This window comes from Mya arenaria, chromosome 6 (assembly GCF_026914265.1).
Source record: "Mya arenaria isolate MELC-2E11 chromosome 6, ASM2691426v1".
NCBI lineage: Eukaryota > Metazoa > Mollusca > Bivalvia > Myida > Myidae > Mya > Mya arenaria.
Window position 1 is genome coordinate 7,267,399 of NC_069127.1, and position 25,572 is coordinate 7,292,970.

The window sequence follows — 25,572 nt, forward strand, 5'->3', positions numbered from 1 at the left end:
ATAGTTATGTCATTTTGTGAATTTGGATTTATTTTACAGTGATATTTTTGTTAATAAAGTATAATATGAATTTGTTGGTCAATTTAACGTAAGATTCTGTGAAGTTCGTATGATGTATTGAATGAATTATATTCCAGATTTGGATGTAATGCGCTCACAAGTAATCTTGTTATACCGAATTATATAAGTGTCAGATTACAAGTGGCTCGAAGTGTATGAGCATGAACTTTTACTGGCGTGGATTTCTGACTCTGCTATTGTCATAAAGCGGGGTTTTCCAATTAAGGGACGCAAATTCGGTAGCAACGGGTCACCTGGTTATTTTGCTGTAGTATAACATGAGAACTCGGATATATTGAACATTTATAGGCATACGACATCAATATATGGAATGATGTATTGTTACGCACACGAGAGCTATATACATGTCAACTGAACTTTATGCGGTCTTACAATGGCGGATCTTAGTGAAACCTGGCCCAGTATATCCAGAAAAATCGAGATTGTCAAGTAAATGAAAAAATCAAGTAACATTCACATCAAAACATGTTCATTTTTTTCCTGAGACCAATAACAATCCTACCCCCAGTTTTTACATCCAGTTCGCATACAATTGCAAATACGGGGACTAATAAAATACTGATTAATCATGGCCATGGTAGTCGAGTAAAAAAGATGCATTTGTATAAAGACACCACGATCGATAATATACATACAAAATAAAACAAGTTATATTGAAAGTATATCAGTACCACTTTTAATACATTCTCAGTCACGGAATTTTCCATTTCAAAACTTATTTTTAAATTATATTTTATAAAACTTGTACACTGCATAGAACGAAATTAGTATTATATGTAATTGACATCTTACATGTTCTTAAGAAATATATTGCGACAAAATAAAATGTTTCAGATATTTCTTTTCTAACTAAACAAGAATTTATCAAATAATTATTATCACTGGCACAGTGGGGTTTTCCCCTGTGATATAGTGGATGTTATCCTACACTGTGGGTAACGTTGGTAGTGGTAGGATGTCATTCGGAACTCCTCGGCCATTTTTTCAAAAACAAAATTATTTGTTTTTGAAAAAAAATGGCCGAGGAGCTCCGAATGGGTAGGATGTATTTTCATCTAACCAATCAAATTGTTTGTTACATTTTGACCAACCGGCGGGGATGAAAATGAAAACAAATGTGACCCCCATTGAAGAACAACATTTTATACGCATATTGTTTGCTATGTTGAATGAAAATGAGCGATGACTTTGCAAGAGAGGTAAAACACACAATATACCAATATTAATTTATACTATGACATCAAATTTACTCTTATTTTGCCATTAAATGTGAGATGGACAGGTCTTGTCATGATCAACACAGAAAAAAACAGCAAGGGAGAAAACCCTTACTGTATGTATACATCTATAAACTTGTTACTGTATTCTGTAAATTGTAATGACTTCTGTTTAGTCTCTTTAAGTCATATTTAAACTATCTTTGCTTTCCTTCATGAATATATTCTCAGAGAAGAAAGATAACCATTAGGCTTAGCTCGTGCGGTGCTGCAATAATTAGCCTGCAGATAAAATCTCAAAATACATTTCTCCTTCATGGCAGTAAGAAGTATAAGTGTATACTAGTCTAAAATAATAGACATGTTAAACGGGATTCTTCCAATCCCTAACGTCTAAACGGGAATGCGCTAAAAACGGGGGTGTTTTAAAAATATTGAAATTGTTTTAAGTGAAGTATTTTATGGTTGAAATTGATCATAAAGAGTTATATTCATATTTCGCCATGTAAGTGAAATGTTATTTTGCACTAAACAAGCATTTAATGCATTAAAACAAGTTGTTTACCTTTCCAATAAAACGAAAGTTGACTGACACAGACAACAATTATGCGAAGGGGAACAACTCGATACAATCGTAATAACTCGGCCTCCTCCGACAAAGCTTCGAGATAGACCTCGTTGTACAATCGTAACAACTCGGCCATGGCCGAAATGTTCCGAGCAATTTAAAACTGTGCCCTAAAGCCTTGCAGGTGCCCTTCATGTATATATCGTTATGTTTTGACAGAATGAAATGAAGAAAAGCCGTCAAACTCATAATTATAAGTTGGATATTTATTTTTTGTGTACGGAACTAATATAAAATAACATTATCTGGTAATATTTCTTGTTTTTTTGATATTTTATAGACGCTTTATGCTTTAACCCGGAATCCTGATCGGAACAACTACCCACTTTTGATACTAAACAATTTGTACGTGAAGGATTTGCCATATCAAAAATCTAAAAAAAATCTGTCAATGTACAATTGTTTGGACTAAAGTGTATACAATCCCCCCCCCCCACACCCACCCTTCAAAACGGGCAAGTGCAGGGAGGGGGGGGGGGGGGTGGCGTCGTATACACAGTGATTTACAGTAGTTATGGACAAAATAAGATGTTTGATAGATCAGAAAATTGAATAACTTTCCTCCAGAGTGTTTTTAAAAAAAAGTTTTAGCAAGTACATCTGTTTTGTAAAATTAGATTAAATTCATGAAAAGAAAAAGAACTTTATACTTTACTTATACCACTGTCATTTGTACATTTCAATTAATATTGGTTTTCTGTGATGTATTACTAACAATTAAAAAAATGTGATGCCAAAGAACATTTGGTTCCCTTTAAACTTAGTTTTGCTGGTTTTCATCTGAAAACACTTATTTTATAATTATTAACTGTATGGGATCGAAATTGCAGAAAAAATATAATTGTAGTATAAAATAGTATTTTGGTTTAAGTGGGGTGCGAACCCACGCTGGTATAGTCAAGAAAAGAATAGAAAACCAATGCCTTAGCCAATAGGCCACCAGGACATATGCAAAAATCATGCATATTTTGACTTTATAACAATACATGGATAACATCACATGATAATGTCAATCAACCAATCACGTAACAACAAATTGCTCAAAGCTGTTTTTAATGCTGATGAAAATTGTGGTTGCCAAAGATGATATGTTAGCAAATATCAACATTTGCTGAATTTTTCCACCTTATGGTATCTAAGTTTTAACACTCCTAATGATATGCCACACTTTATTTAGTATTAAAAAGGTGCCTTTTACTAACCATGAGTGAGTCACTTCAATATGGTACCAAACTTTAATATGTATCTTCTTTAGAAATAGGTATAATGGCCTGACAAAGCAGGTAACCATGCACAGGGGTGGGTATATCCTTTAGAGAAATAATTATTGTAGGTATTGAGTCTAGTACCACTTTTTCTGCATGCAGACACCAGAACTGCACTGCTAAAGAAATCGCCCAACCGCAACATTTGTACCGGTGTAGAGTTGACATTTAGGGATGCAATATACCTGTATATCAAAATTATAATAGTATACTTACTCATCAGGGAGATTATATTCCCTCACCTCCTTGGTAATCAATTTGACAATCCAGATTTTCCAAATGACCAAACCAGTAAAATAAAATGTAATCTTCTAACACAGTGATCTCCCTTGATGAAATGAAGACAAATTAATAAAAATAACTCATTTCTTTTAAATTTTCTTTTCTTAGTTTATGTCAGATTGTGCCCAGCAACAGATATTGAACATGTTGAACAATAGATATTGTTAATTGAGTGAAGGTAAAGTTAAAGAATGCAGTATGTGTTAGTGTCAAAGAAAACTAGAAGCAATTTTGAGGATCTCTGCAATAGAAACTAATGCATCCTTTTTATTTATTTTGAAGTTCTTGATGTAAGTGTTAAATGTTTAAATAAAGTTTCCTTGTTTAACAGCTCATGACCACAGTCTGTATTTTAAGTGTCAATCTGTGTGTTAATTAATGTCTAGAACAAATGCTATCTTTAATATGATTGTTGGCCATAAATACTTTCTTTTCAATTCTGACAGTTGCAATAGAGATACAATTGCTCAAACCTGTATTTCAATAACAATGTTTCACTGAGTTGACCCAGTTAAAAATTCTGACTGGGTAAACTAAGCAAACTAACACCTAGACATAGACAGCTTTGATAATGCAGTACAGTAGTTTTCCAATACACAAAATCAAAATGACCGATTGAAATCTGTAAAATCAGATTTTACAAAAATCAATCATCAAAATTTGCTTTTTGTATGAACAAGCCTGAATCCTGACACAAGTGTTAGGCAACTTGTTACCAGTGCAGGGGCTGCTGGGCTTGCCGGCTAGTTTTGACCTAGTAACATGAAGAAACACGGTATCAATGAAATTTCTCAATCTCATCTTACTTTACCGGACATATGGATTTGCCCTTTTCTGTCTTTTTGTTCCTTGTCTGTCTGTCACAAAATTTTGTTCTGTGCGTATCTCCAATGTGATGAATGTTTACAGGAATGTTAAGCAGCATGTGAAGTTGTGCATTTGGAGTTTCATGTGTGGCTGCACCCAGTGCAGAGTTATGGCCCTTGACTTTTCAATCTTCTGTCACACTCCAAGAGTACATGTATATGAGCCAGAGTATCAGATCTTTACTGGAATATTAACAAGCAGGTGAAGTAGTGCATCTTAAGTTTTGTTTGTGGCTGTACAGCCCTTGACATAATTATAATTTAAGGCATTAGAGCATGGGATTTAGTGTTATCCTTACCTAAAAAAGTATTTGAGTTAGAGTCAGAATGCTTTACAAAGATGCTAGTCTGCGTGTGATGTTGTGCACCTGTGGTCAAGGTCACCGTTACTGAAAGTAGAAAAAGTTTTTTTTACTTCTTATCTTTAGTTCAAATTAAATTAAAGTGATAAAATATGGTACATATGTATATTTCACTTGGAAAGTTTGGTCTTGCCTTAATTTGCCCTGACTCTTTTGTTCTGCAACTGGTTATTTTGATGGACAGTTATCAACTATAGTTGGGGTAATTGGCCTTGTTTTTGTGCAAAAGGGGAGGTGGTGTTGGCATCTTTGTCCTATGAAAACATTTCTAGTTTTAAAGATATTGATCTGTATTTAGAGTTAACAGCTTGAATGTTCTTCATGGTTACTTTTTCCTGTGGCCAGCGGTGCATTAACAAATCTATTGTTTGAGTGAGTCAATGATCATAATCTTTTACATGAGCAATGAATTATTGTTTCATGTTAAAACTGGCACATGCAATGTTGGAAGATCTTCTTTTCAATGACCAGAGAAAAAGTAGGTTTAGATCTAACTAGAGATAATTGTGGAGTTATAGATCTACCACCTATATTTTGACAGCAAGGAGGTGTTATGACATGACTAATTAGCATTGTTTTCTACTTTTATCAAAATATCTGTGGCAAAACCCAATATTTTTGTGCCTTTTACAAGCTGGTAACTAAGATATTTTTAAGCATGGCATTCACTCCAACTGTTAATGACTATCGAAGAACAAATGATATTCCCCTTTTACTTGTTACAGGTATTTTAATTTCTTCTAGCCTCATTCAATGGCTTTCTAGCATGACATTTGTTCGTTGATTGGTGAATTTGTCATAAAAGGCTGAAAGCAAAAACAAGAATTAGTAAATAACTTTTGTTATTTTTGCCATAGTAATTGATAACATTCTTATACATGGACTATTAAGTAATATGTTTCGATCTTGCTGCAATTTGTTTTCATCCTAAATTGTGCACTTTAAGAATGGAGATTTTACCATTGCTTTGGACCAGGACTTCAGGAAATATTAATTTGAATAGAAGGTATGTATAAAGATCAGAAGGGAATCAAGCCTGCTATTTATATCATTTTCTGCTTTATATTTAAAAAATATGTTTATGTATCAATGAATAATAATGCAGGTGGCTTTAATCCTCTTTATATTTCCACTTTAATTTAGCACTTTTGAGAAGTTTTTATTAAACAATTTATCATCTCTCCCATGTATTTTGCATACAAACAGTTACGATGCCGCATTGTAAAAATGTACAATGTAAGTGCAGAGGTGGATTTTTGGAAGGGTGCCAGAAAACAGCGACAAAAGGCATCAACATCTCATCAGTTATTAACATATCTTAACAGATAAAGTCTAATAAGTTGAATGTTTGGAATCGCTAATCAAATTTACTCCTTTAACAGATTGAAAGTTGAGTAAACACAAGCATAATGGCCTCTTGACACACAAGTTCCAATCACAAATCCTGATAACAGCGTCTCGAAAATTCACAGGACAATGTGCAAACAAGAACGCTTACAAACTAAACATATATCTAAAGGATTTTTATTATAAAGGACCTAGAGGTTGTTCAGTTGTGTTGTTTATTTGTCAACTGCAAACATATTTTGTCAAGTCATCTTGAAATATTTGTGAAGACCAGATAGGAAAGTGAGGCGGAATTTTATTTACTAACGAGAGGTTTGATAGATTTTTTATTTCTTGCCTTCAAACTCTATTTCAGTATGTTTTTTTAATTCTGATGTATATTAACAGCTTCTGTTGTTATTTTTTTACCTTACATTTCTTTACATGTAAATTGTCTGTTTTCTGAAGAAAAAAGGTAAAATTGTAACCCCAGATTATCACAACATTATTAACATTATGCACCAGTCATTTGTATCACCGGCTCCCCCAGGTCCGGGGAATATCAGGTTTTTGACGTTTAGTCTAGCCAATCAACGGTGAAATCCACGGTGAAGCAGCACATATTGTTAGGCTTTCTTGATTTGACCATTTTTGGAAGAGTTATTGCCCTTTGCTTATTTTTCATTTAAAATTGGTTTCTTCGCAACTCCTCTTATGTTTATGACTACAAAGAGACACAGTGCATATTGTCAGGCTTTTGCAATTTTTGAAAGAGTTATTGCCCTTTCTTAATTTTATGCATTTCTTATGTTCCTGAGAAACTACCCTTTCCATTGATTGGCTTTCGTTACAAAAGATGTCCCCATGAGGTGGGGGATATAGCTGTCTGTGACTGCTCTTGTTGAGTAAATATATGGCCCTTGATCAACCAAGTAAAGCAGACTTAGTTTGGCATCTGCTTGTGGTGCTACATTGTATTTTTTCATCAATTCTGGAGCTGGGATCTTTAAAAAATGCATCACTTGGTGTAAAATGGGATTTCAATTTTGCCTTGAAATAATGAAGAATGCTATAAAGGGACTGTACACCAGATTTGCACCAAAACAAGTTGTAAACCATTGTTAAGTCAAACAAACCTGGCCAATATCATACATCATGACTGAATTTGAAGAACCAAGAATATTGTATGACGGATTTTGGCACCAAAAAAAGTTTTTTTTTCTGTAATAAAATCTCAGGACAATTATTTAATAAAATGACTTACTCTTTGATATCATAATTGTAATAAAAATACCAAAATGTAAAAGTCGGAGACTAGGTTCTAACCGTTGTTGCCAAAATGGTAGTCCAGTGTTGTATCCACTGTGCTACGAAGGCTTACCCTCAACAGTTGGAATATTTAAGCTATATACCTAACTTGGTAATATCACGTGATAACATCGACTAGCCAATCACGCTTACCGGTAAGGAATAAATTCCACTAGGTAGACATACCTAGTAAATTACTAGTAGTAATCTTTTTTCATGGAAAATACGATAAAAAACTTTGTGGTACTTAAGTGGGTAAGATTCAATGCATTGTACACATGGATACCAAGTTCATGTCAGTTTTCTAAAATTGTCTTCTTTTTTTTCCGCTATTTCTCATACGGAGTACAGCCCCTTTAAAACATTCAAAGGTGAAGACTTGGTCATTCAAGCAACCTGAGCCTGGTGTAACATTTGTATGGCCACATTTTCAAAAAGTCTTGAGCGAGTTGTTTTAATTCTCGATCTTAGTTTGTTCTTTAGACTTAACTTCCACATAGCTTTCAGTTTCACACTCTAAATGGAAGCTCTGCTTAATGGATTCCAGTTTGTTTGATTTTGTTTGTTTTTTGCTGCATTAGTAGGAAGAAACTACTTGTATTTACTTTAAATTTGCATTCTGCTATTAGGTCTGTTTTAATTACCAGCAGCACAATCACATGTGTTTATTGGAAGATGGCATGATAATTGAAGATACATTGTATTTCTGTGTGTACATGCTCCATTATTCATGCACATGTACAATTCATTGTTTTCATTGTCTTAGAAATCAATTAAGACACTGACTTTGGAGAACCTCAGGCAAGTCAAAGATCATTGCATGACTTCTTAAGGATCTGATGAGCTTATAACATTGGGTTAAGTGTCATTCAGGTTTGCATGGGGATAAAGCATTGGGTGTGTGGATGTTTTTCTTACTATGTGGGTTCTCCCCAACTCACAACTGGCAGTTCCTGTACTTGCGACCTACAAATTTTAACCTTTAATACTGTTTCCGATGTTTGCATTAGGGAATTGGATGTTTCCTGATAAAGTGAGGACCTTGTAAAAAGAAGTGCATGTGTTGGAGTGCAAAGGAATTACTGTTCAAACCAATATGAGGAGAAAGAACGGTTCTTTTCGAAAGCTTTGGTCTCATTGTTTGTTGTAAATAATACAAAATAATTGCATATTGGCAAAGCAATTGAATGTTGAATTTGACGCAAATGTAGATACTTGCACTCTAAAATAAAAGTCAGGTGTGAGACAAGTGTCAGGTTTTGGAAGTGTTTTATTGTTTTAAGACATTAATGAAGTGACGAGCATTAAGGTTGTCAGGCTGCACTGGTTGCAGAGATTTATTGCACACACACAAATACCAGACAGACACAGGTTTGAAGATTATATGGCTTTTAGGAAGGAGAAGAGAGTGACATTTGAAGACAGTCATGGGCGGGGAGGATGGTACCCTGGGGTGTTGTCTTTCAGCTCGGTAAGGTCAAGTTCCTCAATTTAGAATCTTTCAGATAAAGCTTGTTGTTCACTTGTTATTGTTCTCTCAGAAAAAGAAATTCTCAAAATTGGCAGCCATCAAAGTAGGACTTGGGAATCATCAAACCTGAATTTTAGCTCTAGTGTTGGCATAAACGATTCTTTATAAGCCCTGCTTTATTTAATGCAGATTTGTGCAAACCCAGAATGCATTCCACCAGTGCGGGGCTTGCCGGTTGTGCTAATTTTGACAACTGAACGGGAGCTTTCTTTTAAATGTTTATAGCTGTGTACAGACTTGTACACCATTGCATTGGGTTGTTAGGTTGCATGCTCTTTTTATCCACATACTGGGTGAGTAGAGGATGATTTGTTTTGCTTTATCTTTAAAGGCATCTACAAGTTACTGATCTAATAAAGAACTGATGATATATGGTATATAATGTGAAATGAAAGGCATAATGCTGTCTGTCATGATCACTTATTGCAGCAAAATGAAATACTGGGAGTACTTATAAGAAAAATTTGTTGAAATCGCTTTTTTATCAAAGAGATAACAATCATATATTTCGAACAATTACTCAAAAATACGCACCATAAGAAGGCAATTGCTTGTCCATACGCACATAAGGGCATACAATTATACTGTAAATTATATGAGAAAAGTTAATGTACCATGTTTGTTGTATACAACTAGATTATTAAAATAAGCTGATTTGATTTCTTTATCAATAAATCAAGTGGCAAACATTCAATATTAATACAGTCAGACCCATCCATCATTTTACAAAGCTCTTTTATGATTGCCAGACCCATAGGCACAAGCACAATGGATTTGAAAGAGCTTATTATTAATTCCTTTTCCTCAATATCAAAGATGAAGAAAGGGCCGTCCTCCTCACAAAACTCCTCTTATTCTGTGAGTTATGGCAGCGAAGGTTTAATGCATAGCGCAGGATTGTACCTTTATTGCCTCATATTGATCCTTCAAAATAGCTAATAAATATCTGTACAACTTAATCATGCAATGGCAAGTCAAGAAAGATCCTCCAAATCTCATGACAGACCAGAGCATTGCATTGAGTTTGAGTTTGTCATTCCTTCATTGTCAGTGTAAGGTAGCTGTGTGCTTGTGACATTGCTGTTGTCGGCAGATGGTGCCGTGCAAGAACATAAATTTTATTTATATAAGTCATTTAAACTGAATGTTCATTTTAACAATAAAGATATTGCCATGCTCATCAAAAAATAAATGTACGCACATTTAGCAATTAGCATGTCACATAATTAGGGCTAAATTATTTTTTCAGTTAGGCCCTTGATTAATGACAAAAATGGTTGTGAAACTTTTGACAAAAAAAAGACATTCAAGGGGCTGTACTCTGTATGATGAAAAGCGAAAAGAAAAAAAAGATGTCGAAAATTGACATTAACTTGGTATTGATGTGTACAATGCATTGAAACTCACTAACTGAAGTACCACATAGTTTACCATTAATTTATTTTTCGCAGTTTTTTCGTATTTTTCCATTAAAAAAGATTACTAGGCATGTCTACCTAGTAGAATTCATTCCTTATGCGTGATTGGCTAGTCGATGTTATCACGTGATATTACCAAGTTAGGTATAAAGCTTAAAAAATCCATCTGTTTAGGCTAAGCCTTCGTAGCACAGTGGATACAACACTGGTGTGCAATTTTGGCGACACTGGATCAAACCCGGACTCCATCTCAATTTTTTTTTTACATTTTGGTATTTTTATTTCAATTATGATATCAAAGAGTAAGTCGTTTTTATTAAATAATTGTCCTGAGATTTTTTACAGAAAAAAAAACGTTTTTTGGTGCCAAAATCCCTCATACAGTATTCTTGGTTCTTCAAATTCAGTCATGACGTATGATATTGGCCAGGTTTGTTTGACTTCACAATGGTCTACAATCAGAATGTGTATTTGATCTTAGGAGTCAAATTTAAATATCAGAATACAATTGACTCATTTATGGTATAGTAGATGTGTATTGTTTTAATAATTTAAAACTAAAGGTCTTCAAAACTTGGAATGCATTTTTATTCTGTTAATTCTATATCATATTCTATATCAATCCAAGTTCTATTGTTCAGATTGATATTTTTTGTTGAAATGAGTCAATTATATACAACAGAGCCTATAGTTATAATTGAACTGAATGTATGTTAATTATTTATGAGATTGTTATTTGCCCATTGTGATAGGTAATGCCTTTAGTTCATAATTCACGCATTGTTTTTGTGACGATATTGATTGTAATGTTATAAATCAGGAGTTTGTAGTGTGTTTGTTAAATTACAACTCATTCCTTGTAGTCAATGAAGGAAAGAAAATTTAAAAGTTACAAAAAGTGATTTGAATATTTTAGTTTCGTGAAAAACATGTAAGAGTAAATGTTTCGGATCTTAGTTTGATTTACAATATCCTTCGTATTAAGAAAGTTTGATTGTGATATTAGTAATTGGTCTTTTGTTAATGAAATATAGAACTGGAAAATGTCATGCATAGTTTGTGTTATAAACCCTGGGCAATGTACAATGGGTTATTTACTTAATATAGAATTTTATTCATAAATTATGAATATACCAAATATAGAGGTTTTTGAAAATTTAATATTGTCAAATAATTGCTTTCATAGTAAGCAAAGAGAAATACTTGTAAGATCTGACGAAAAAATCAGTTTGTAGAGGGATCAGTCAGAGTTTATCATAAATTAAAGCTTACAACACCACCAACTGCAAGAAGGGGTTTACTAATGACATCCCAGTGATAATGAGCTGAGGCCTGCTGGAGTTTTTGTAACAAAAATCACAATGTTGATGTGTGACAGTTCAGATGATGAGTCTGTGAGTGTTGATTCTGAACTTGAAAGGAGTAGGAGTAATTCTTTAAATAGCAGCCAATCAGATGATAGCTCTTCTGGCTGTGAGGAATATGTTGTGACTTTACGTCCTTGTATTGATGGAAAGGTAATGTTTACATAGTCTTATGCTGTGTAGAAGTAGATGTATTATTCATGTTTTTCTATGTTTTATGGAAAAAAAAACAGGTTTCCAAAATATATGCTGACAGCTAAAAAGCAATTTTTTTTTACCACGATTTGAGACATCATTATAAATGTAAGTAGCATTCCTTGCCCAACTGAAGGTAATTGAAATGATGTCACAATTATGACCTCACAATGCGCTGACTTTACACAATTTTTCAGTTAGATTTCAATTGGATTAGAATGTTAAGTCAAAAATAAAAGAAACAGATCAAAATGTATTTCAGGCTGACTACAGAAACCAGCATTTTGCTTAAGACATGAACCTTTCAAGTAATAATAATATGCATAGATTCTCACTGTCCTTAACGGTTCGTAGACCTCAATGGATATTTAAAGGATCAATGATCACTTCGGGAATCATTTATGGTGGTATTCAAACTCCCAGTATCCTTATTCCAAGTATCAGAGTCCTCGCATGCTGTACACATTTTTTTCTGAAGAAAAATTGATTTGGCAGCTCATAAATATTTTCATACAAGGGTTAATGCGGCCTTTTATAATCATTTGGCTGTTTAATAGCATATTCATTGGATTTAATATCAAGACAGAATTATGTTTTGATCACTAAATGGCATTCAATTTGGGATTATATTACACCTGATTGATACTGGGTGGAATATAAATTAAACTTGGCGAGCCAATAAGCTTATCAATGGCTATATTTGAGAATTTAGGAACGTACGTATTGATGGAAAGAAGCATGTTAGCTCAGCACGTTTGGTTTTAATTGAAATTTTTTTAAGTGTGGGCCAATTTTAATGGAAAAAAGTTGTGTCAAGTGTCAAAGTTCATGCTGTGAAATTGAATTGTGAATAGTTTATTTGCTATCAATTGGAAACTGGTATCAGATTGGAAGTAAGAGGTCATTTAGATCGTCTCTGGTGTCAAGTTTGGATATTAAGACTTTAAAAACTTCACAAATGTTAAGGTAATGTGTTTTTCCCAATGAGTAAAATAATTTGTTTTATACTGCATCACAAGCATTTTGATCACTTGATGTGATTTCAGATTGGCATTCCTTTCACTCATGATCCATGAGAGCGTGCAAGTGTTTTGTTTTTCCAGTTATAGTTTGGGATGTATACCTCTTGACAGAGAGTTGTTCAAATATTTAACTTAGAATAAAAAACGAGCGTCAGAGATGTAATGACTGTCAGTAATTGGTATAGATATATCGCCTGCACTATTTCAGAAATCTTATCTTCAAAACATTCTTTTCAAGAGAAGTAGTGTAGGTTTGATTTATGCTTTTGTCCGTTGAGTTTGAAATTGTTAAGGAACCAGTTAATGTGACTTATGAGTGCAAATGTTGTGTTTTAAGACTTGTAAAAATTGCTCTTCTTTTTTACACAGAATGAAAAAAAAAACGAGCTTTATTTACTACTGTTTGCAGATGAACTTAGCATTTGAAGGTTTTGGTGCATTGATTTTTGTGGCGTTTGCTCTGTGAAGTGAAGTGAGTTTTGAATCAAGTGCAGCATTTACAGCCTGTCAATCGACTTAACACATCAAAGAAAGCTGACTGCCACAATGAGCGATTAAGCATGTTCGATTACGTATGAACTTGGAACTTATAACTTAGGGGTGGGCTCATACACCTGCAAGGGATACATACTTGTACAGTTTGCATTGATTTCACACCTACCAGCCAATTAAATCCAAGCCTTAAATTACGCTCCTTGAAGTGACGAAAACTTACTCCGAATTTGCTTCTGGGGTGCTACAAATTGAATGGCTCCATGTTGCAAAAAGGCTTTTATTAGCTGTTCCCTTTGCTTATAATTTTATGTTAATAGTAGAAATAATGATCTAAGATTGATCTTAATCCAAGAAGTAAAATCACTGCACTGAATGGAAAGTGACTTAAAGCTCTGTTTTTAATCTAAGGATTAGGAAAAGTTTTATGTTGAATGGAAGCCCTAATAGTCTTAGTATTTGGAGGAAATAAAGAGATGAATAAACATGTTATTAAAGTGCATGTTTATATTTCCAGAACTACACGACATTGCTGATGGGCAAATCTCCTCGCAGAAACCATAACGATACAGAAGAATCAACCATGTACCTCGACTACCCTCCCACTAAACCGTTCATCAACGATGACTATGAGCGTCCACCCTACAAGCCAGTCAGCTCATACCCAGAGGGCAACAGAAAAGGTTAGTTCTTAGACCAAAAACACAGGCTTTCAAATTTTATTTAAAGAATAATATTAATATACCTGTTGTTATTCTTTAATAATAGCTTGCCTATTTTTTATATTTTTTTTGACAAGGTCATGATATTGTTTTAGCCATTTTATATTTAGCAGTGCTGGTGTGTTTTGTACATTGGCCATAACTACACTTCTGTTCAAATATTCACATGAAACTTCATACACATGTTACCATTGACAAAACATGCATGTGCAGCAAGGCCCATTACTTTGGTTTTAATTATTGTAGACTTCTACCATTTGTTTTACTGCAGGTGTTCGCTCTGTTCTCTAAAATTTATCTTATTTTTTATATTTTTGTTATAAATTCATTTTTTAACTCTGAAATAGCACTACCAATTTGTACATCTATTCAGACTCAGTAATTTTTTTATAGGCTGGCAATATGTTAGATTTGTGGTTAGGAAAGAAACCTTACACTGATCTCTTGTGGTCATTTTAGCTGTGATCTCGGCACTTCGGAACCTTCAAGGCCGTATCCACCAACTTGAGGTGGAGCGGTCGGCTGCGGAAGACAACCTCAAGCACCTTGCGACCGAGACCAACCGGTACCGGGACATCTTCCAACGTGAAGCCGAGCAAAAGAAACCCGCACAAACCTCCATCTCAAAACATAACCAGGGTGAGAATAGTATTTTTGTTATAGAATATTCTCAGTTTTGTAAGAGCAGAAAGAACATATCTAAAGTTTTATTGCACATAAAAAGATCCATGTATGGTCTGGCATTATGATACCCTGTCAGCTTTTCCTACTATGCAGTCATCAGAATTTGACTTTCTTATGAACATGTTTATCAACTAACCTTATCAATTGCATTTGATGTACTTAGAAAACATTAACAGCTGCCTATAATTGTGAAAATGTAATGGGTGACTTTTGTGTGGAATTTTTTCAGAGCTAGAGTCTCAGTTGTCGGCAGCAGAAATGCGATGTAATCTGTTGGAGAAACAGCTTGACCACATGAAAGACATGGTTACCACATCAGAAAGGAACCGATACGATAGCATACTGAAGCCTTCAGAAGGAGAGAAACAGATTGAAACGACGGGTGAACACTCTTCAAGCTTCCAGGGCAACCTGAGGAAAATCGCTGAACTGGAACGCGACCACATGAAACTAACAGCCAATCAGACGCTTGCAGAGGTGGGTTATTAAAACTTATACTATATACTGCATGATGGGAGCTGTTGCACTGGTCAAGTATTTGGCAGAAATGATTTGAATTTATTCTGAGGTGTTAGGTTGGGATTTTTAGCTCATCTGTTTTTAAAAAAAAAAAGGTGAGGTGTTGTCATAGCCTACCGGTAGGTTTTGTTGTCGTCATCATTCAAATATTTTAAATTACCGGTAGTCTTGGTTGTTCAAGATATTTAAATGAAATTTAAAACACATAGTGCCTGAGACAAGACACACGTGTATATCAAGGCACATAACACTGGCTTAAATAATTGTTCAGCTGTCTTTTGTTTGATTGGAAAAAAAGATGAGCATTGGCATTCTCTCAGTAACGCTTTCGTTTTTCAAATGGGCAAAAAAACTATGATGTGAAACAATTGGGATTAAAATCAGGTACTGTATTACCAAAAAAAAGATTTGACTCAACACATTGGCTAAATCAATAAACTCAATCTATTATTTTGGTCGATTGGTGAAAGTTTTAAACCAAATGCTCATGATGTTCGGGGAGTTTTGTGTATCAAACTGTACATAGCTATCTTGTGAATGAGACCCTAGGCTAGAAATGGATGGTGTTAGTCAGTTTTTAAGCTGGGTTGTTTATTGTTTTCATAAAAATCTTGCAATAAAGGTCTTAAGTTTATGTTAAGTGCAACTTTTTAATTGATGTATCTGAGTAGTTATATTTTATTATGCCCCCTTTTGAAAAAAGTGGGGTATATTGTTTTGCACATGTCGGTCGGTCGGTCGGTCGGTCTGTCTGTCTGTCGGTCGGTCGGTCGGAATACCAAATGGTTTCCGATCAATAACTTGAGAACGCTTTGACCGAGGGACCTCATACTTGGTATGTGTATTGGTCATCACCAGCAGATGAACCCTATTGATTTTGAGGTCAGTGGGTCAAAGGTCAAGGTCAGTGTGACCTTTACATGAAAAACGGTTTCCGATCAATAACTTGAGAACGCTTTGACCCAGGAACCTCATACTTGGTAGGTGTATTGGTCATCACCAGCAGATGAACCCTATTGATTTTGAGGTCAGTGGGTCAAAGGTCAAGGTCAGTGTGACCTTAACATGAAAAACGGTTTCCGATCAATAACTTGAGAACGCTTTGACCCAGGGACCTCATACTAGGTAGGCTTATTGGTCATGACCAGCAGATGAACCCTATTGATTTTGAGGTCAGTGGGTCAAAGGTCAAGGTCAGTGTGACCTTTACATGAAAAACGGTTTCCGATCAATAACTTGAGAACGCTTTGACCCAGGAACCTCATACTTGGTAGGTGTATTGGTCATGACCAGCAGATGAACCCTATTGATTTTGAGGTCAAAGGTCAAGGTCAGTGTGACCTTAACATGAAAAACGGTTTCCGATCAATAACTTGAGAACGCTTTGACCCAGGGACCTCATACTAGGTAGGCTTATTGGTCATGACCAGCAGATGAACCCTATTGATTTTGAGGTCAGTGGGTCAAAGGTCAAGGTCAGTGTGACTGTAAGCTGAAAAAAGGTTTTCTGATTGTCCATATTTTATTTTCTTATATAGTAGACAGTAGAAATTTATATGTCACTAAATGCATGAGTTGAAGTATCAGTTTTCAGTGAACATCTAGTTTAATTATGCCCCCCTTCGAAGCAGAGGGGTTATATAATTGCTTTGCACATGTCGGTCGGTCTGTTGGAAGACCAAAGCTTGTCCGAGTGATAACTCAACAATTCCCGGACCTATGGTCATCAAACTTGACATGAAGATTAGGTATGACCAGTAGATGACCTGCCTCATATGCATCCAATGACAAATCAGCTGTCATTTCAGTCCATGCATATTTCATTCAATTGTCCAAATATTTCTGGCAACTTGGCGCTCAGGGGGCATAATGTTTGACAAACATCTCTTGTTTTTTTAAACTTATTACTTTATTGGTCAATTGAGACAATGTTTTATTTGGTTTGGAACTAAAACTTTCAATAAAGTTTGTGATTCTTGCTTCACATTTAACAGAATTTCTTGATCTTGCAGTAATTTGCCGTACATTTGCAAGTTGTTGAAAAGATGGCCCTGAAATTGTTATTAATTAATGCACAATTTAGAAGCCTTCAGCATGCAAATCATTGGAACTTATGTTAATTATTTTACTCGTTCAATATTGAGATATAGCATCAGTTTACCGGTACGTTAATTAAAATGAAATCTGATCTAGGTGGTGTCAAATTTGTCGACATAGTGTATGGATGGCTTGTAAATTGATTAAATTTAATCCCTAATTATTGGTAGGATAATTTTTAAAAGATGAACTATATAGACAGAAAGTTTGACAGGTTGCTATTATAATTCTGTTATCATGCTGGGATTTCTTGCTAGCTCTATTATTCTCCCAAAATGGACATAACGGAGCAAAGTCAATACTCAATTAAGGACGGCAATTGATTGTTATATTTGCTCTGGGTTCAACGGTCAGTTGTATAGCTAAACTGATAACGGGCACTCACATCAATGAAAAGAGTCAATATTTTGTCAAACAGTTAAACAGTAAAACAAATGTACCATGTTTATGTAGATAAGTTTGTCCTTCAAGCAAAACTAGTTTTCATTTTTCATTCGCTGGACAGGGCTTATGTAATGGTCTCTAAAGTGGTTTAAGGTGATTGTTAAGTTAGACATGTTTATACTTATTGTGGCTTGATAAATAAGATTAGCAGTAAGCATGAAAAGATCATTGATTTTGTTTGATTTATTTAACAGGGGGCGTTTCCCTTTGATTCTGTTAAATGATTTGTCAAGTATGTGTTATGTTAAATGTTTTAAATTTGTAAATACTTAAAAACCCTTGATGAATTTGATTGTAAAAGCTGCCCTAGTTTAAATATTGTATGGTCAGTGGCTGTGCTGGTTTAATTCCTTATTTTAGTGAAATATTTGTGCATATCATTCTGACATGTCCATAGCTTATACCACTAAATTTCAATAAGAATCAGATAAGATAAGTCAGCATTATTGTTTTACATCAAACATTTTCTGTGTTTAAGCTATTAAATAGATTACTAGAATACATCTATTATTTTATTAACATAAATGAAGGATAAAAAATGCCTTTACCTTTGCTTTGGTTTTCTTAAAGATCAAATTAGCCATCTTTGAAGTTGTATTGCATATTAAATGTCAAGTCAAGTCATTTCGTTTCTTCTCTCAAATTTGTGTACAATGTGAAACTATTGCATTAAATGATAAAGACGATACATTACAATGAAAAGACTCCAATGAATGAAAGGAATTATATCATGTTACCAGTTTACTGTAACTTTATATATGGAATTAAAATTCAATGTATATATAATGTATGTCCAATATATTTAACAGTGTAACACCATCATAAGATTAATTTCTTCTTTAATACAAAGGAAGAGTCACTTATTAGAAATGTTAATTCTGGATTACAATTAAAGTGTATGTGTTAGAGAAAGTAAATGCATTTATTTTACCTACAATTGTATATTTATGAATAAATGGTAAATAATAAATAACATCATGTATACCGTAATACATATTTCAAGAAAGAGTGTTAAACGATTCTGTCTGATAATAACATATTATGATATTGATATTTATGATAAGCTGTAATATTTATTCCTATGCCAATCTTTTTATGAAAGTATGAGCATTAAACTCTAGTTATGTAGCAGCTATAGAAATACCATTCTGCGTGTGGTTGTGGTAGCAGCTATAGTATTGCCATGCTGCGTGTGGTTGTGGTAGCAGCTATAGTGATGCCATTCTGCGTGTGGTTGTGGTAGCAGCTTTAGTGATGCCATGCGGCGTGTGGTTGTGGAATCAGCTATAGTGATGCCATGCTGCGTGTGGTTGTGGTAGCAGCTATAGTGATGCCATTCTGCGTGTGGTTGTGGAATCAGCTATAGTGATGCCATGCTGGGTGTGGCTGTGGTAGCAGCTATAGTGATACCATGCTGCGTGTGGTTGTGGTAGCAGCTATAGTGATGCCATTCTGCGTGTGGCTGTGGTAGCAGCTATAGTGATGCCATTCTGCGTGTGGTTGTGGTAGCAGCTTTAGTGATGCCATGCTGCGTGTGGCTGTGGTGGCAGCTATAGTGATACCATGCTGCGTGTGGTTGTGGTAGCAGCTATAGTGATGCCATGCTGCGTGTGGTTGTGGAATCAGCTATAGTGATGCCATGCTGCGTGTGGTTGTGGTAGCAGCTATAGTGATGCCATTCTGCGTGTGGCTGTGGTGGCAGCTATAGTGATGCCATTCTGCGTGTGGTTGTGGTAGCAGCTTTAGTGATGCCATGCTGCGTGTGGCTGTGGTGGCAGCTATAGTGATACCATGCTGCATGTGGTAGTGGTGGCAGCTATAGTGATACCATGCTGCGTGTGGTTGTGGTAACAACCATAGTGATACCATGCTGCGTGTGGTAGTGGTGGCAGCCATAGTGATACCATGCTGCGTGTGGTAGTGGTGGCAGCTATAGTGATACCATGCTGCGTGTGGTAGTGGTGGCAGCCATAGTGATACCATGCTGCGTGTGGTAGTGGTGGCAGCTATAGTGATACCATGCTGCATGTGGTAGTGGTGGCAGCTATAGTGATACCATGCTGCGTGTGGTAGTGGTGGCAGCTATAGTGATACCATGCTGCGTGTGGTAGTGGTGGCAGCTATAGTGATACCATGCTGCGTGTGGTAGTGGTGGCAGCTATAGTGATACCATGCTTCGTGTGGTAGTGGTGGCAGCCATAGTGATACCATGCTGCGTGTGGTAGTGGTGGCAGCTATAGTGATACCATGCTGCGTGTGGTAGTGGTGGCAGCGATAGTGATACCATGCTGCGTGTGGTAGTGGTGGCAGCTATAGTGATACCATGCTGCGTGTGGTAGTGGTGGCAGCTATAGTGATACCATGCTGCGTGTGGTAGTGGTGGCAGCTATAGTGATACCATGCTGCGTGTGGTAGTGGTGGCAGCTATAGTGATACCATGCTGCGTGTGGTAGTGGTGGCAGCTATAGTGATACCATGCTGCGTGTGGTAGTGGTGGCAGCTATAGTGATACCATGCTGCGTGTGGTAGTGGTGGCAGCTATAGTGATACCATGCTGCGTTTGGTAGTGGTGGCAGCTATAGTGATACCATGCTGCGTGTGGTAGTGGTGGCAGCTATAGTGATACCATGCTGCGTGTGGTAGTGGTGGCAGCTATAGTGATACCATGCTGCGTGTGGTAGTGGTGGCAGCTATAGTGATACCATGCTTCGTGTGGTAGTGGTGGCAGCTATAGTGATACCATGCTGCGTGTGGTAGTGGTGGCAGCTATAGTGATACCATGCTGCGTGTGGTAGTGGTGGCAGCTATAGTGATACCATTAATGTAAAACTTCATGTGAACAAAAATAATAAAAAATCTATTTTTTTTGTATAAAGACCTGAAAAGGATAATTAAGAGACAATATATAAGTCAAAGCATTGGAGCATTTCAATGCAGAACAAAATGATAGGACTCCAATGACTGCCTGCAATTGCAAGGCTGGCTGTGGAAACATCTAGTGTTGATAATAGACTTTATACACTTAAAAAACATTTTTGAAGGGTGCATTTCATTTTTTGCCCATTAGATTACTTGAAACGTAAACAGTACATTTTTTCATTTTCTTCAAAGATAAAATCAAACATGGGTAATATTTTTCAAGTCAAACTCAAAGTCATTTATTACTGGATCAACTAACCATCAACATTTTTATGATGTAACTCTTGCTGATACAGTCACCAGAAGTAGACTTTCCAATGAACAAGCCTGAACATTTTTCGCCTTTCTACTTAGAAAGCTGTACCAACTATTTTTTAACAAGCCCACAAATATATAACCAGTGTAGGGCTTTGCTTGTGCTTTTTTGAGCACTGTGAGTGTACCTGCCTATGATTGTGTGATGTGCATGCCCCCACTCACGTGTTGTTGTTGTTGTGCACGTACAGAGCAAGATCCGGGAGCTCGAGGATCGACTCGGCGAGGAGCGGAACCACCGACGCCTCATTGTGGAGAAGGCTGCACAGGTACGCACCCACATCACGCCTCACAGACCTAACATACTTCACCCACCCATTCTTACATCACTTATCCTGTCCAGTTACTACTTGCTTCATTATGTCAATGTTGCTTCATCTTAGAATACTATTTGATCAAAAGATAATGAAAATGAAATGGGAAACTACGATATATATTAAATAAAAAAGTGCTGTAGGAACGGTTGAAATGCATGTGGCATATTTCATGTTCAGTATTGCAAACTTGCATCCTTGTTTTCTGTGTGTATGTGTGCATGCCTTAGAATTATAGTAAAAAAAACTAGCATGCAATTTATGCTTCATTTTAACAAATTATTCACCATATTGCAAACAAAGCCTATTTGTTAATTCAGATTGAGTCAGTACAGAAAGCCAACCAGTTGTTACACGACGGGGAAGATCTGGCGGAATACAAGGCCCCAGTGAAGACAAAACGGCTTGTGAAGAAAAAGAAGAAAGTTGTCAGCAAGAAAACAGCCCCATGTCATTCCAGTCACAAATCAGAGCCCGCAAAACACTACAGGCTCAACCTGGCTGATATTCCATTTGTAGCTGGCAAGGTTGTTCCCTTAACTTGTTATAATGGTTTAGTTTTTAACAGTTCACAGAAGTAAACTGAGCAGTATATTAAAGCTAATTAATACTTAGGACTGTCTTTGAAGTGTCTGTGCAAGATATTTGAATAAAATTATCTAGTGAAATTAAGATCCAAATCAATAAGTTTGAGAATTGTGCATGAACAGATAAAGGTTGATTGGTTTAAAACGTTTGAACATTGATTTATACAGTCTGGTGTCGTATCAGATAATGTGGTTGTATAGATAGTTCTGAGAATCAACTACATGCTGTTGTGGCATTTGAATTTAATTAGATTACAACTGAATGATGATTTAATAATGTCATACACTACTTTCTTATAAAGAACACTCAATCTTTATCTAGGGCAGATAACCCACAAATGTCTGGTATATATTCATATATAATTATTGTTTCCCTTGTTTAAATCTAATCCATAATAATTTGTTTCCATCCTTTACAAGCCATTGTGTTTCGCTCTATTCCAGAACACAGGCCCAAGCCATGCTGTGGGTGCGAATGTACAGCGGGTATTCGCGATGATGAAGAGCCACAACACGGCACTGTGTTCGCATACGTCCCACCCTGCAGGTTCTTGCGGGTCATCAACCCCCGCATCATCAGAATCATCCTCCCCGTCGACAGAGCAAGACCTCGCTGAAATACTCCTGCAGCTCCAGGACGAGTTTCATCAGATGAGTTTGTGAGTTACTTTCATTACAACTTTGTAATTAAAGTCATTTGTAAAGGGAAGGTTTTATTTTTTATTCCTTAGTCGAAATCTTAATCACTGAGCCAGTCTAGGATAACCCCCTAAGATGCTTGGGTATGTCCCGGGAAGATAAGAATGCAGAGCACTGTTTGGGAAAAATGCAGATGAACACTTCTTACAATAACCCACTTTCCAAAAAAACGCTTTTGTTTTGTTTACAAGACAGCAACATTACTCAGGGAAAAGAGTTTATTTTGTAACATACCATTGTATTGAAGTTATCTTCACAGCGCTCCGTAGCAAACTGCCTAAGTATGGCAACCCTGGCTAATATGTCTTCTCAAAACCAAATGCCTAAATTTTGGCTTTAAATGATTTTACTAGTGTCATGGTTTCAAACTGGTGCTAATTTCCCGACCATGTTATGAAAAGTTGAAAATGAATCAATCTCCTTAACTAGATGTTGCCTTTCATTTTCTGTTTCACTTAAGAATGGTTGGGGTCGGGGCTGTAAAATTTAACTGAATAAAATAACTTGTGACTGTTAAAAGATAGGCATTCCTAATCTAATGGTCCATTCCTTTCTCAGTGAGCACCAGGAGCTGTCGAAGGAGATCTTGGACACGAGTGATCGTCGAGTGAGAGAGGATATGGAGCGTGAACTAGATGCCCTTGTCTCACGCATGGAGTCCAAGTCATGCCAGATAGCCAAGATACGAAAACACCAGGAAAAGGTGAGATACTGGGGAATGGGAATGGTGAGTGTCGCAAGGATAAGGAATGCAGGGTTACTAAAACACACTTGTCTCCTGCTGGAGGCCAAGCCCTGCCAAATAAAGAAACACCAGGAAAAGTTACGTAACTGGGGATGGGGTGGGGTGAGTGACTCATGGTGAGACAGTGTGGAAATTTTGATACACTTGTCTCCCACCTTGGGGCCAGGTCAGGCCAAATTTGGAAACACCAAGAAAAGTATAAATCCTTGTTTTTATGCCCACACTGCAGGCATACACAGAGGCATATAGAATGGCACTTGTCTGTCAAGTGAAAACAAACTAATATACAGATTGTTTCCAAAAAATAAGGCAAACATACTAACTGGTAGTCTTCAATGTCGCTAATTTAGAACTTGCCTCTTTCTTCATTTAAGGAATAAATCAAATTTTCCATGGGGACATTTGTTGTTAACACAGTCTATGTCATAAGTACAATATTGTTGTATTTTCCAGTTAATAAAACAGGAGAATGTCATTTAATTTTAAAATCATATACATAAGTTTTTTTTAGAAAATACAAAATTGATAAGCAATAGAATTATATTACAGATGAATAATAAGAAAAAGCGAAAGTCAAGGAAGGTGAGTGATGCAAGTGAAGAAGTGACAACCCCCCGTGCACGGTCCGCCCACTCATGTACACGTGCTTCCACAGCAACACGTGCATCGCCCTCGCATCGATATAGCGGAGAAGTTGAGGTGACAACAACCATAAAACCTCGTGGAACGGGCACTGGGATTGTGCAGATACGACCCTCAAGCGCACGTGATATATCACTCAATGTGTTGAAGGACATGAGAAAATTGCAATCAACGTTGAGAAAAGACGATTTATGTTGGAAATAGTGGTGTATTACTCAAATTAAGGTCTTGAATAAATAAAATTTAATTTCTGAAATCTTGAAAGTAATAAAAATAAATCTTTGCAATAAAAGTTCTTTAACATGTGCAGCATCATCTCAGAGTTAAAAGATGTGCAAGATTAAACAATTGGCCTAACATGTCTGTACAATCAGTTGCAGGGCTTGATATTACATTGTACTCAATCTCATCTTTCTCATTGTATAGTGTAATACTGTAGGTTATCACTTTTCATTTAATCAGATTTATATTTCCACATTCCAAGGCCAGCATTATACTAGTACTTTATCTTTATATAGGAAATTGAAGTCAATTAGGTTTTGTTTTTCCAACTTGTTACAGCTATTCTTATTGGTTGACCTGTTTTGTCTTTTTATCTGAAGGCCATTCTGCGTATGGTCAACTGATGGAACGAGTGATAAAGCATTCAAGATAAAAAAAATAATTCTCAGGATGAGTTCTTGCCGCAGATTTTCCGCCAGTGACTCCAAATGACTCCTGTTTGAATTTCAATGCTCGGACGACTCAACCTTGTTTAAATTCTGTTGTAATTAACTTAACAGAATGAGCCTCTCTTCGCTTTCTCACAGTAGTTTGACAAATAGAGAAATCAGATACTTTAGAAAGCATCCAAATTATTATTGGTATGGGTAAACATCACCCCAACATTACCAGGTATAGTACTATAAGAATATTTTTCAAGAATTGAAACAAACTATGTGGATATGAGAATGAAATATTGTACACTGTCATAGAGGACACTTCATCGTGCAGCTTCTGTTTTGCACTAAACTGTGATATGTAGATTAGTTTTAACTTGTTTTGTGGTCTCTGGATGTGTTTTTATTTCATTTAGCGGTCTTTTCTGAGCTAAATATTAGTTCAGGGAGGCCTTTCTTTAATAAAAAATAATTGGCCATCTATAATGATTTTTATCTGAAATCAGTTCTTAACTGATTTTATTTATGTATTTAAATGCGCACAATCATGTATGAAATAAAAATTTAAACCATATATTGTATGTTGTCTAAATTGTTTAATATATTTAATGGAATTCCTTTCAGCATTAGCTTGTTTGTGACAACAACTATAAGGTTATAGAAGTCTGTTTTCTGAGTAGAAGTCAGTACTGGCATCCCATTTGGAGGCAACAAGAAGATGACCCTGTCGAGGCTTTAAACAACAGCCTATTGGCCAAGAGACAGACACCTATACTACTTGAACACTATTCCCCTAATTACCAAGTTTACAGATTGCGTAACTGCCTCCTTGAAAATAAAATATTCACAACATGAAGGTAAAACACATG

The 25,572-nt window shown here is 35.9% G+C and overlaps 1 protein-coding gene across 8 annotated transcripts; it reads left to right on the forward strand.

The window, feature by feature from the left end:
- Window positions 1-1,157: 1,157 nt before the first annotated feature.
- On the forward strand, window positions 1,158-25,277 carry LOC128239017 (centrosomal protein of 57 kDa-like). 8 transcript variants are annotated; one of them, XM_052955433.1, is made up of 9 exons: window positions 1,158-1,280; window positions 13,875-14,040; window positions 14,539-14,718; window positions 14,993-15,240; window positions 21,249-21,326; window positions 21,692-21,898; window positions 22,403-22,617; window positions 23,216-23,360; window positions 23,952-25,277. In XM_052955433.1, exons 1-9 carry the CDS (start codon window positions 1,251-1,253, stop codon window positions 24,246-24,248), a joined length of 1,566 nt encoding a protein of 521 aa, XP_052811393.1. In that variant the 5' UTR covers window positions 1,158-1,250; the 3' UTR covers window positions 24,249-25,277. The 8 variants fall into 8 exon arrangements, with proteins under 8 accessions (XP_052811393.1, XP_052811398.1, XP_052811391.1 ...); XM_052955438.1 differs by lacking the exon at window positions 1,158-1,280 and adding an exon at window positions 5,593-5,707; XM_052955431.1 differs by lacking the exon at window positions 1,158-1,280 and adding an exon at window positions 8,705-8,806.
- The last annotated feature ends 295 nt before the right edge of the window (window positions 25,278-25,572 follow it).

Coding starts and splice junctions, on each gene's coding strand:
- LOC128239017 (XM_052955430.1), top strand. CDS start 11,646: ATGTTGATGTGTGACAGTTCAGATGATGAGTCTGTGAGTGTTGATTCT. Junction 21,327..21,691: donor TTGTGGAGAAGGCTGCACAG/GTACGCACCCAC, acceptor TTGTTAATTCAG/ATTGAGTCAGTACAGAAAGC. Junction 23,361..23,951: donor TACGAAAACACCAGGAAAAG/GTGAGATACTGG, acceptor ATTATATTACAG/ATGAATAATAAGAAAAAGCG.